This window comes from Glossina fuscipes, unplaced genomic scaffold (genome assembly GCF_014805625.2).
Source record: "Glossina fuscipes isolate IAEA_lab_2018 unplaced genomic scaffold, Yale_Gfus_2 60928, whole genome shotgun sequence".
Classification (NCBI taxonomy): Eukaryota; Metazoa; Arthropoda; class Insecta; order Diptera; family Glossinidae; genus Glossina; species Glossina fuscipes.
In genome coordinates this window covers 1-13,596 of record NW_024003201.1, presented here as the reverse complement: position 1 = coordinate 13,596, position 13,596 = coordinate 1, and the positions used below count along the sequence as shown (strand labels likewise).

The 13,596-nt window shown below is 36.2% G+C and overlaps 2 protein-coding genes across 3 annotated transcripts; both read right to left on the bottom strand.

Moving 5' to 3' along the window:
- Nucleotides 1–194: 194 nt before the first annotated feature.
- LOC119643462 (P protein-like) lies at nucleotides 195–6,918 on the bottom strand. Its single transcript, XM_038042810.1, has 8 exons — nucleotides 6,545–6,918; nucleotides 3,700–3,803; nucleotides 2,836–3,089; nucleotides 2,627–2,765; nucleotides 1,734–2,386; nucleotides 1,417–1,671; nucleotides 664–993; nucleotides 195–578 (listed from the first exon to the last, which is right to left on the bottom strand). Exons 1-8 carry the CDS (start codon nucleotides 6,601–6,603, stop codon nucleotides 210–212), a joined length of 2,163 nt encoding a protein of 720 aa, XP_037898738.1. The 5' UTR covers nucleotides 6,604–6,918; the 3' UTR covers nucleotides 195–209.
- Nucleotides 6,919–12,162: 5,244 nt separating this feature from the next.
- On the bottom strand, nucleotides 12,163–12,806 carry LOC119643461 (P protein-like). 2 transcript variants are annotated; one of them, XM_038042808.1, is made up of 3 exons: nucleotides 12,625–12,806; nucleotides 12,470–12,563; nucleotides 12,163–12,398 (listed from the first exon to the last, which is right to left on the bottom strand). In XM_038042808.1, the coding sequence occupies exons 1-3, from the start codon at nucleotides 12,722–12,724 to the stop codon at nucleotides 12,269–12,271; spliced, it is 324 nt and encodes a 107-aa protein (XP_037898736.1). In that variant the 5' UTR covers nucleotides 12,725–12,806; the 3' UTR covers nucleotides 12,163–12,268. The 2 variants fall into 2 exon arrangements, with proteins under 2 accessions (XP_037898736.1, XP_037898737.1); XM_038042809.1 differs by having other exon boundaries at nucleotides 12,163–12,403; nucleotides 12,625–12,804.
- Between the last annotated feature and the right edge of the window lie 790 nt (nucleotides 12,807–13,596).

The window sequence follows — 13,596 nt, the reverse complement described above, 5'->3', positions numbered from 1 at the left end:
TAGCGGTTTCGCGTATGCATTTATTATGCTTAGTTTGCGTTACATGGATCTATTTTTCGGACAGTTCCCAATAGAAGAGTCTTACATGATAACAAGGAGTAAATTTTGATATTTTATAATGAAAATAGGTGACGAGTTTCATTAGGGGAAGCACTGCAGAGAATGTGATGAGCCGCCCTGTCTGAGTGTAGCGTTTCTTTTTGCGTCATTTAGTAGAGATAGCAACTTACCCATAGTATAATCAATACGGCTACCATTAAGCGTGATTCTTCGCCTACACCTAGTATAAAGTTTTCGGTCATACTTCCAATCCACTCAATTAGGCCTAGCTCTGACAAGGCCTCCATCAAGATGAATAAAGCCGCAAAAAATAATAGCGTTGACCATTCTACTCTCGCCAGGATGGCTTCCATGTCTTCAATGTCTGCTAGAATGATGAGAAATATGGCACCAAGAAGAGCCGTCCAACCTAAGGACAATCGTTGCAGCTCGGGAACTGAGTGTAGGAAGAACAGACTTATCACAAAAATTAAGGCACACGAACACTTAATCAGTAGAGTTTTGTTACGTATAGGATACTAAAAAAAAAGGAAAAACTTGCTATTTTAAGGTTATGTTTAATAACAAAAGCAATTAGTTAAGGAAGGAAGAATGGAAACTAACTTTGGCTTGCAAATTTTCTAGGGTTTGCTTATAATCTATCGCCGGGTCGACAGTTGTGGCAATTTTCTTTTTTAAGCTGCTTTTCAACCGGTTAACTTTCTTCATCAAAGTCTGTCGCACCAGTTCCTCATCCTTCGAATAGGAAGACAGACTAGCGGCTGCTCTTTTCCACACCTGAATTTCGTGCCGTAAATCTTCGATTTCTGGCGATTCCTTGAACTGCAAATCACTGATATTTCGAAATTTAAAACGTAGCTGTAAATATGTCTGCAACATAACCAAGATCACTCCGGGCAACATGTGAAGTGTGAAAACAGCAAAATTGACTCCCTAAGAGGAGAAAGCTATGATCACTGTAACGTGAATATTTAATGCCCACCACCTCGGCTTCTATGCAATGTAAGTTTACCATACACTTAGACTTGATTTGAAGGTCGAGCTCAGAACGTAATATAAATACGGACAATTGAAATCGAATTATTTTTCGCCAGCTCAAGGCCAGCGTAATGTTTGATTGGAATCTTTCATATAACATCGTTGAATAATTTTTTGGAGAGGGTTCGCTTTGTTTACATTAGTGGGTCGACAAGAAAATAGACGGACGGAGAAGGTTAAATCATATTAGGTTTGCAGATCAATGACAAATTTTTCGTGGATACGTTTCTCAAAATGAATCATAAACTCCTCGGTGGTGGTCTTGAACTTGGAAGTACGATCTGTTGCAAGTTTCGTTAAGTCACTGAAAACATTTACATTTTTTGATATAAAATTGTTGGACGCTATTATGACATTAGGTGGATCCCCTACGGGCGTCAAGGCGCCGCCAATGTTGGAATAGATGACCATACACATGAGAATAGGAACCGGGTTTAGAGACATGACTTCACAAAGCCTAATAGTAACTGGCGTCATAAGCAGCACTGTAGTAACATTATCGAGAAATGACGATAAGACAGCGGTAAAAAGACATAAGCAATTTATTAAGGGCCACACGTGACCGTTTGTAATCTGCAAAAGAGCAACGCATTATAGGAACAAACAATAGAAACCATGTGAACTATTTATGTCACCTTATAAGCATACACTGCCAAGTAATCGAATACTCCCGTCTCTGATAAAATAGCGACTAATATCATCATACCGAACAGCAGAAGCAGTGTTTCCACATCTATCCACCCCATTATGGTAACCATAGACGGCCTTGAATTCAGAGCAGCTAGTATGCCGACCGATAAAGTGGATGCGATGATCGCGGCAAATGTACGATTTACGATCTCCCAAATAATCATAATATATAGTCCACACAAGACAATGGCTGCATAGATTACCCCTTCTTTCTTGTAAATCGGTGACTTATCTATACAGAGCTGCATTGGAAGTTCGGCTGCTATGGTCGATTCGAAACGTAAGTTCAGCTGACTTATATTCCCATGAGCAGGATTAGTGTCATCGATCGGACTTATTTCGAACTGAGAGGTCTTTTTCGTTTCTCTAGTGTAATCCATAGCTTCTGGATAAACCACATCTAGTTGCCAAACATTTGATACTATTTCCGTATCCGCTGTCTCGCCGCTAATATTGTAATAAACACGTTCCACACACACTTCTAATAGAGGAGGTGGTCGTTGCAACTTATCAACCACTGTATCAGCTTCTTGTAGTCTGAAAGGTCCTTTCAAACTCAAACCTATTCGGGTCAACTCCTCCGTGCTGATGGGAAACACTGCAAAGGAACGACAAAATTAAATGATAAATTTCAAGACTAACAGAAATCTTGTCTGAATCATGAACAGACATCGCGTGCAATTTATGTAGGTCCTACAGCTTGCAACCGTGCTCTGCCTATCAAGCTCATAGGAAATTTTTAAGCGTGCAGAACATACACATATATTTTAGCATAGAAATCTTCGTCGAGCTGCAGGATATGCAATCAATGTAAATAATTAAAGACATAATGACGTACATTTTTTTGCTCCATTTGCTGGTATGCTTATGAGTTTCAGGACATCTACATGTTCATTCGTGGACATCAGAAACGCGGTAAATACCATCCACACTACCAGCAGCACGGAAATCTTAAACCATATCAAGTATTTTTTCACCTGCGCTTGCGTAAGAAAAAGTAATATAACTAAAGAAACTGTTAAATGCGTTTTGCAAAGTTCAGGTTACCTTAGATGTTACTGACTGCTCTGGATCATCTTGCTGATCGTCGTTGTTATTCTCAACTTCACGTCCATCCAAAATACGCATTTGGCCCATTTCGTTGGTAATATTGAAGGCATTAAATTTCTTAACGTTATCGCTCGGTTTATGATCCAAACAATCATTGTCGTTGACCAAATCGACATCAACGACCCCATTGTTTTGACTTCGTTCATCTACATCATCAGACGGCAAGGGGTCCACATCAGTAGGTTCGTAACCTACAAACCATAAAACGATTTATATGCATAACCAAATCAGTCTTCATCAAGTCTACGCTTGTGAAATCTATTTCGCTGCACTGCACGCGATAATAGTGCAACAGCTAAGCGAAGCGACAACTAAATTTCTTTCTGCCATTCCGACTTCAATTCTTACAAATTTCGAAACATTTCAACTGGCAATGTTAGCGCTCGATCCCAGTAAACTGGGATAGATTGATTGAGCTGACTCAATAAAACTTTTGTTTTTGCCTTGTGTCCGAAGAGATGTGCTCTGTATTAGTGGCATCGACAATAAGTATGCAACTTGTGCCAAGTGCAAATGTTACCCACCTCCAAAGCGTGACAAATATGAAATGTGATGGACCGACCGTACATGTATTTATACGAATACGGGAGCATCTAATAGCTCGCTTTAGAACATGATGTTCTTTGCTTTATCAGAAAGCGGTTATTCGCGCGAATAAAACTTTGAAGCCGTAATGGCGATTTCATCAATACATAGTTACACACACACACGCTTATCAAAGAGAGTTCCATTTTATAGCATCTTCGCTATGTATCTTTTTGTCTTATAAATATTTAGCAAACGAAATTCCATAACACATACCATGCAAACGTTCATGCTCCTGGCGAAATGACGCTAAGCTGGGATCTTGTCTGATACGTTCTGGCAAAGCACGCCACACCTGCAAGGCGCCTTCAGTTAGTTCGCTAAAATTAAAAGCAAACATCGTTTAGTTACTATAATTATTCATTTCAAAAGCATTTTCTTTATCAAAAGAACAGCGAATAAGGTCGATAGGGATATATATCAGGAATGTTCCTTTGCGCAAAGTAACAGGTTTGCGAAGGAGAAACTATTTTTTCTTTTGATAAACTGTTGACATTTTTGATAGCAACTGTGTTATTTACACGGAAATATAAATATTAAGCGATAATATCAGTAAAATCAGTGGCTTGGACAATCCGTCCCATTGTGGGGCACCCATGTGTTATCAACATCGGAAATAAGCAACGGATAAAAAGGCAACATTCGGCTTAAGATGTTCTATACATTCGCACTTCTTTGTCATTCTTCCGGACATATTTGCAGGTTTGTGTGTCATAATCAATTTTGGCAATTTTTGTATTATTTTGTGCAGGGGAATGTAAGTCTTTATTAAAAAAAAATGCAAGCCGGTTGAGTCACAACAGAAAACCTATGGCAATTGTTGTATGTGAAAAGTCCGGGACGGACATAAACTCAGAGAAGTTAAAAAGGTGGTGTGATTAGCATTTCAATAAAGGCGTTTCAAGTCAACTCAAGAGTGGGAAGAAAATTCTTTGAAGCATCGGATAGGCTATACTTCACTCAGCCTATGCAGAATTAGTGAAGAACTATGTCAAAGCGAATTGTAAGCAATGCTTGCCATGTTAAAGACAAGAAAATAGATTTTGATAAATAAATCATTTTTTGTTGAACAATTCCGTGCACTATTTACACACAATGTACATTAATTCATGAGCGCAAATTATAAAATATTCAAATGGCTCCCACAACACTTAAGAACGATTCTAATATATACGTATATGTATATATAGCACACATTTATAATATAAACGTACAAATCTCATTTTCAATTGTTATATCGCAATCTAAAATCGGAGACATTGAAGAAAAGGCCTGAGCTCGAAGCTTAAATGCTCGCAACTAGTAAAATAAACGAAATTGCTGTCTGCGATTTAGTTTTAGAAAAAAAAAAAAAGGTTTTTTTTTAAGCACACTTTGCATTGCATGTCTACCTACGAAACGTATGCATACACACATATGCATCTAGAGGAAAGAATGAAAAGTAGGTGGAGGGTCGAAAGTAGTGGAGAGGTGAATATACACTATAATATCATTTTATCACACTTTAACATAATTGTGCGAAACGATAATTCCACTGATGACTGACTGACTACTGATGAGCGGCGATCATAACTTTGAAATATATTTCCACCAAAAACAAAAAAGACTAAATAGCGTACACTTAAGCTCAAGATCATGCACGATTTTAGGAAAATTGCTGGAAACCTCTTATTAATAAACGTGCTCGCTGCTTAAAGCATTTAAAGATGAAATTCCCCTGAAGGCATGTAAACTTGTATGAAAGATTTTTGCGATTAAATTGACAATTTTAATGAATATTTATATGTGTATATTAATAAATGCGCAAAGCATGTGCACTCACTCGGTGGGATATGCCTTAATATACTTGTGCAAAAAAAACTGTTTTCAATGCAAAGTATGACAAATATTTTTCAAGGCCATTTCAATGAAATTCACTTTCTGGGGCTACATCTGCCCTCTTTCAAAAGCTACTCTCGAAAATTTGTACTTTTTTTTAACTTTACTTTACCAAGCGCGTGAACCGTTGACTAAATATCCATGTGAACGAAGACGGGGGCGAACAACGGACGTTGAAATATTCCAGCCCTAGATGAAGTTATGTTACACACAGACTGATGACGATGCGCGCAGCTTTTGCTATGAGAAAGGATAGGTGGAAGTTGAAAAGCATCTTTCAGGTTTTTACAAGTTTTCTAAATTTCGTCAATTATTCTCATTCTTTCAGAAACTTCCCGAATGGACTACACATTTCAAGTAAATTCTATCTATACGACGCTCAAATTGCACAGAATTTCTAACAAATTCAGAAGAAAAAAAAATTTTGAAGAATATTTACGCGTCCATGCCATCAGTGCCGGGAAGAGAGAGAAAGCATTGAACATTCTGTTTAACGATAAGTATTGCATCTACGCAAAAATGGGGACTTCGAAAGGTAAAAATACTTTAGCACGTTGGAGAGGTTTTGTCCACTTTCCGCAGTCTTTAAGCACCGCGTGAAATTCATTAAAGTCTTGATGCGTTTGACGTCGGTATCAATTGGCGAATCTGAACGAACAATAAAATCTTGAAGATGAAAGTCGGCTCAGCAAAGATTCGCTATTGACTTTCAAAACATATATTCGCTTACGTCATTGCACCAGTACGATCGCATATCCTTTTGTGTGTTTGCTTAGTACGTGTATATTCGTTTCTCGCTTCATGTTTACAACACATGCAATTGACTTTATATAAATCACGGATCTCGTTATTCTTAAAACATAGTCTTAAATCTTTGTTGTCATTTAATGCACACATGAAGGTAGAACGTACTGGAAGTGTTTGTCCACATTAAGCTACGGTGCAATGCAAGATTGGTGTCAAACTGCAAGTCGATCGATAGTTTCTATAATTCTTGTAACTTTTCTCTCTTTTTGTTTTCTTTTAAGGTCGCTTCAATATTTGAAGTGTTGTTATGCTTGTGCACGTTCATTTTCACACAATTTTAATCTGTAACATTTATCTCAAAAAACGTGTGGCAAATATGTGTATGTATGAATTAATTGCAACATTTTGATGAAAGGCATGTATTAAGAAAACATACTCTCCGATAAAATTGAATTCCAGAGCGTTTGCGGGGCTAACGCTGAAACGATGAGTCATACTTGTTGCCGTAGGGTCCTTCAATTAAAACGCTGTCTTTCCGAATTAGTTAGTTAGAAATAAGTTTTACTTTCTTTTTGTTTGCTGATAATGCAGAAGTCACATTTTTATGTGATTTCGACTTTTTAACACGTTCAATATTCAATTACAAGGTAACAGTAAATCACGTAAATCGACACTCAGTAACAATAATGAAAGGCAAGAGAAATGTCGATATAAATTTCAAAAATTTTCTTTTGCAAACGATCAACCGAGCAGTGGAGGAATGTTCACTTCTTTATGCGACTTTCACAGACAACGTTTACAAGCGTAATAAGATGAATTGCTTCAAGTTAGTCTTTCAACTGCCGATCTTATTTCGTCCGAGAAATTGTACCGAATAAGTACAGCAATCAGTACCTTCTATGAGCATAAGATGAAAAACGTTATTTCCTAACGTTCTCGCGCTCTTACACTAACTATTCGCTCTCATAATTATTAATTTCACATACATACCGTATATATTTATGCACATATTTATATTACTTGATGGGATCATCATCACATCATTCACTTAAGCTTACTATGAGCACGAATGTGATAAAACGTAGAAACAAGGTGGCCAGTATAGCAGCTTTGAACGGAAAGCTAAGCTTTTCTCGTAGAGATATTCACAATACCGGCATGAGATGTGAACGTTAAGTATTTACAGGGAACACCAACAACCAATAAAGAAATATATTTTCAACTAAATTGAATATCGAAATCGATTTAACCATATCTGTCTGTCCGTCCGATTGGTGATATAACATTTGCGACTTCATCGTTTATTTCACAAGATGAAATTTAATCGCAAATCATTGTGTATTAGATTAAGTTCACTAATGATCTTAATTGCTCTATGATTTCATTTCTTTCCATTCCTATTGTCGTACGAACACTTTAGTGCCTTTTAATGTACAACTTTTCCAGTTTATTGCTAAATTTTTCCTTAATGTAATCGCAGGAGAAAGTTTAAAAATCAAATTGATCGGAATATGAGTTTGTTGACAATTAATAGGTGAGTCCTTAAACTATCTATATATATCGTACAGTTACCTACAAGACGCTATTAAATCGCAATAAGATGTGATCATCGAATTATCATATTAATAAAGAAAAGGAAAGAAAGATGTTGCGGCCTTTTTGAAAAAATGCCGTCTATGGAAAACAAAGTCGTAGCGCTACATGCCACATCGATTATGTGGGGCACACAGACGCAAGCGATTATTAAGTAATTTTTCCAGAACAACGTTAACAAGGTACGCTGACTCGTTGAAAGTTCGTTGAAAGTTCGTTGAAAGCTGACTTTTAAATACTTTGAAAATATTTAGATGATCCTCCATGCGAAAGACGTTCAAGTGTTAAAGGGCTTACAAGAAAATTATTTCTTCCTGAAGGTATGTCATCAGAAGTAAATACGTACAAAGAGGAGCATCTCTTAAAAAGTACCTAAAATATTAATGAGTATATACATAGTTTGTGAAGAATTCAGTGTTTGTTGTTGAAAATTCCAAAGGCAAAGACAAATATGGCCTCAGTATTTACATATAATATGTGATAGGCAAAAAAATATATTGGCCATTGTTACAGCGATCATTTAGTGTTTCTAATATAGTATAATGAACAAGGTTAGTACTACAACAACCGCAAGGACTACTACATTTGTGCTTGTAGTGTATATAGGGTCTTTCAGTAAGAGATTTTAATTTTCTTCATGCAATAGAGGCAATATTTGTACGGAACACAGCCGGAGTTCCTGCCATTCTGATCAGGTGAATTTTGCCAGAAGACTGGCAGCCTCACATGCCAAACCTCGAGCGTCGAATGAATATAGTCGTTTTCTTAGCACTGATTTACTGATTAGTTCAGTAAACACAATGTTTTTATATTTTGATACATTTCGGACTTTCGATAATATTTCAGAGTAAGGGCTTGTCGAATTGTGAGAATAGGAAAATAATTTGCGATTTCTATGAAAATTATATTCGCTTGATTACACTTCACATGGCTTTTGAAGCTTTGTCGTATTGAAAACTCACCAATAGCAACTTCCGAGGATTATAAAAGTTGCTTTTATTTACATACTAACCAACCGGATGACATGAAGCTTCTTCCAGATGTTAACGACGGTTGCACTAAGATTGAAAACAAACCTTTCCATAGTTATTACAAGCGCGTGAGTATTTTAAAAAAACAATTGATTTCAGTACAATGTTTTCTAATGCAGGAGCGTTTTTTCTTCTCATATGTGTACTAGGTCAGTTAACTGTCGTAGGCTTTGTTGCGTATTTAGGGCACGTGCCAACTCCGGTAAGTATTTTAAAAGCTAGAATAGTTGTATTTCTCGATAGCCAATGTTGTTTATACATTATACGTCTGTCTGCAATATTTAATTGCTTAAATGTTAATTTCAGTTACTCTTCGATGATGGACAAGAAAAGCATTTGGATATAACTTTCGGTCCTTTCACCATATTTTCTTCAAAACTCTCGAAGTTTTCTATCGCTTGAACGTTACTCAGAACCTTAGTTGCAATTTTACTTATTATTATTCGAATTTCTTTAGTTAGCGAATTTCTATTATGTTGATGTTCCTCGGTAGACGCTTATGGTTTTTCGATTTTCTTTCGACCTTTGTCTGTGTCTGTTAATTTTATTGCCTCAACTCCTTTCCGAATATCTGCTTCCATTTGTGTTTCTTGTTCTTCAGTTTTTAATTCGAAATATTTCTCCCGCGAGAGCAAGAGAGAGAGAGAGAGAGAACTTTATTTGTACATTTTTTTAAATTAATTAAATTTAATACAGAAAAAGCCTTTCTTTCTTCTAGTGCTTTCTTAATTTTCTCTTTCTCTTGTTCCTATTTCTCTCATGAATTAAATCTTGCATTATTTGCAACGTCTTTAGCCAGAAGAGAGAGAGTAGCACTAATAGACCTTAGGTATTGCGATTTTCATCGGAATAAGCCTTGTGAGTTTGCAGTGTTTCATTTTGTGCTCTTGCCTGGAAAAGATTATAAAAAATGATTCTAGAAAATCGCACACGCTTACATGTAAATCGGCGTAGATAGTGGGCATGAAGCTGCTGATGCAAAAGATTTCAGAAAGGACGTCGGTTGAATACAACGTTTTCACATTTCTTTTGTAAATCGAAAGATGTGCAAACTTTGAAAGCTTATATATCTGTTTGGTTGTGTTGGCTATGCAACTTTATTTAATCTATATTATAATTGAAAAGCATGATCGCGTGCTTCAATTTAATCAAAAAATCCCCTCCTTTCGTTAATAAAACTCCGCTCATGGTAATTTCCAAGTTTTTAAACTGTTCTGGTCACAGTACACGTTTGTGCAAATGCACAAGTTCGCAAGTTTGAGTTACGACTACCTTTTATTATATCGATCGGTTGAAAATCGTTTTCTAGATGAAGATAAGCTTGTCTATAGGTCTGATGCCTGTCCGTGTATTCTTGCGCTCAAACTACAAATCTCAATTTTCGAAATATTTGATAGAATTTGTTAGACAGACTTGGCGAGGCGAATGCCATTGAAGCGGTTGGGGTTCGATCGAAAAATAGTGTAATTGTCGGAGTTTCTGAACAAAAATTACTTAGTAATAATCGTTCCTACAGAATCTGAAGCTTGAAAAAGTTAACCCTTCTGCATTTGGACCTCGTAAGTCCGTATTTTGATCCCAATATAAGGACTTTGATGAGAGATACCTCTTTACATACCCAAAAAGTCGAGATTTTAATATTTGTGATAAAAATTGGTCGCCGCACTATATACAGGGACTCTCATGAAGGTAAAGTTTTCTGTGGCGTCAGACTGTGATAAGTAAGTCTTCGATAAGTAAAATTAAATTTGAACCTAGTTAGTTGACGTTTTGAGTATCCTCCAATATGAAATCCTATGCCTTCACTTAAAAATAGTGTATAACTTTTGTTGGATTATTACGAATATGAGTGAATATATTAGGCGAAACAGTGTAGGGTAGATCATTGTACGCTTTGCCCGACTACAGCGTTCTTATTTGCTTTATATAAAATTATAATTAATCGGTACACATAAAACATAAAACAATACAACAATTAAAACAACTTTGATTTTTCATGTTTGTTGTCGACTGTTTTTATTTTCTTTCTCTTTTTTCGCACTTGTTCTGGAAATAGTTTGTTAATTTAAATGGATCTACACATTGGCTGTAAAATTCATAGAATGGAGGAGGATGTAAACTAAAACTGTACACTTCTTCCACTTACTTTGCTATTTTGTGGGCGTTTGAAATAAAAGATCAGCCAGAGTGTCAGCATTCACCTAAACTTAACAGATGTGGTTATCACTACGAATAACCACATAAATTACATAACATTAAAATATAATTTATAAACCAGATTACGGAATTTGATCGACGATGAAAAGAGACAAACTAAAAATTCAAGTTTGCAAATGCGTGAGATTTATTCGATCATCGGCCCACAATACTCAATACATATTCAGCCACTCTCCGATATTTGACTGTGCTTATGCGTTTTGAGCTTAACTCCGAAAAGGAGTACAGAAGAAAAATCTCAGATGTGCTTAATGTTGATACCAAGCCCCTGGAGTAGTAGTTGCGGATTCAATAGATAAAAAGGCATTTTTTTTGCTACATATATTATAACAATCCAAAGAGATAGGTAAACAGATGTTCATATCAGTTGCGAATATTTCCGTTATTCCATTTGCAGCTTTTTACTTTCATGACAGTTTCGCAATAGTTCGTTGTACTTTTTATCCCTTTTTTTGTTTCGCTCACATAATGAACCAAAGAGGTTTTTCAGCAAACCTTCGGGCAATTTCAATTAAAAGTTTCAATTGAAAATTTCGCTCTCCTTCATCCGATTTTATTTCAACGTATTAACTTTCGATTTTGGTTCTCTGAGACTTTAGTTGTGTTTTCATTTTCATTCAATTGCTATTCACGTCTACTTGCATTCATGGCAGAGATCTTTTGTGAAATTTCCAAAGATAAGGAAAATATTCCCTTTTCTTGTAATCGTACAAAGGATGATACCAAACCCCGCATATTGGAATTTAAACAAAATGTTTATTTTCAGGAGATTTTTAGTTTTTCTTACAACTTTTAGAAACATTTTTCGCATGATTACTAAGTGTAAGTAACTTATTTATACATTGCCCTGCAAGTAAAGTCTATGGTAGAATATGATGACTCGAAGAGAACCAGGGTTGGATAGTATTCGTGTCACTTTAACTTATAATCTAATAATATTTTAACGTTAACGTAAAGTTCATACAGATATGCGATGATGAGTGGAAGATGGCCCGAGCAGGGGAATATAGATTTTACTTAACCTAACTAAAATAATAACAAGCATATGCGAACAGAAATTTCGAAATCCCAATAGGACTTCTTATAACTACCCAAGCTGCCGACACAAATTCATCACAGTTGTAACCGCCGACGGGTTACAAGTATTTTTTTGCACCATGAAATATTAACTCTTTCGAAGTCATCTAAATAGGAAATTTGTATAACAAAAGAATTACAATTATACACGCTCGCGCGTACGCATATATTTTTTCTCTTCTTACAAGCGCCTCGACACTACCTAGTACCTAGTTATGAACTAAATGTATAAATATTATCTTTTAAATAAATATAGCCATAAAAGAATAACGATTTCTCCCTTCGTCGCGCATCAATGCCACGAGAAAATTGCATGACTTACTAAAAGGTAAGCGGTGGATACTAGAATACTGCCGATCATAACGGGGAAGCCTACTCTGTAAATATAAAGAATTTGGCTTAACCGACTTGTAATTCAACCGAATTTGCTCTCGAAAACGTACTTGAAGAATTGAAGGAAGGTAAACTTATAACCGTGTTGTTCTGCAACACCAGCGCAGACAACATTCGCCGAAGCTCCAATCAATGTGCCATTGCCTATGAAAGTGGAAACCTTATTACATACATGCATATTACATTTATTGAAGTGTTTTCGTACCTCCCAAACAAGCGCCAAATGCTAGGGCCCAAACTAGCGGCTGCAATGGCAAATTGAGTGCTTTGTTTTGGGCTAACGATATTGTTATTTTAACCATCATAGTCGTCAAAGGTATGTTATCCACAAAGGCTGACGCTATTGCTGAAACCTTGAGCAAAAAAATGAAATGAATGTGGAGGAGAAAATACTTTTATGATTTCTGTACCCATCACCGAAAGATAAGAGGTATATTCATTTTGTCAAAAAGTTTGCAATGCCCAGAAGGAAGCATCAGCATCAAATTCTAAATCAATTAAAACATGTCCATCTGTCCGTCTGTGTATATTACAATGTTACAGCTCTTGAATGCACCTAAATATGGCTTGTTTGTCTGTCCATCTGTCTGTTTGGGTAGCTTTGTAGTATTTGTGATAAACATTCTTCCGTTAGCGAAAACGAAGATATTGTCCACAAGTTTGCAAAAGGTTTTGGAATCGAACTAAACTTTCAAAGAACACACCTACAACGCCCACATGCTTATTAGGCAAAAACGTTTATTTTAAAAATAGAAGAAATCAGTCTCTTTTAGCGCTTGTAAAGCGTAGGACACACGTGTCGACGAATATTCGTATTTAGTTCGCCAGTGGATTCATTAAAAAAGCCTGCCTGCTTTGGCCGAAAGTTGGTTGAAATCGGTGGCAAATAGTGCTTGGAAATATCACATAAATGTGAAAAATTTGAATGGAGCGGAACCATTTTATAAACTCGCTCATAATCAGGGCTGTCACACTACATATGACTTCATATGTAAGCAAGATTTATATGGAAATTGGACCAGAGTAGCGGTTTCGCGTATGCATTTATTATGCTTAGTTTGCGTTACATGGATCTATTTTTCGGACAGTTCCCAATAGAAGAGTCTTACATGATAACAAGGAGTAAATTTTGATATTTTATAATGAAAATAGGTGACGAGTTTCATTAGGGGAAGCA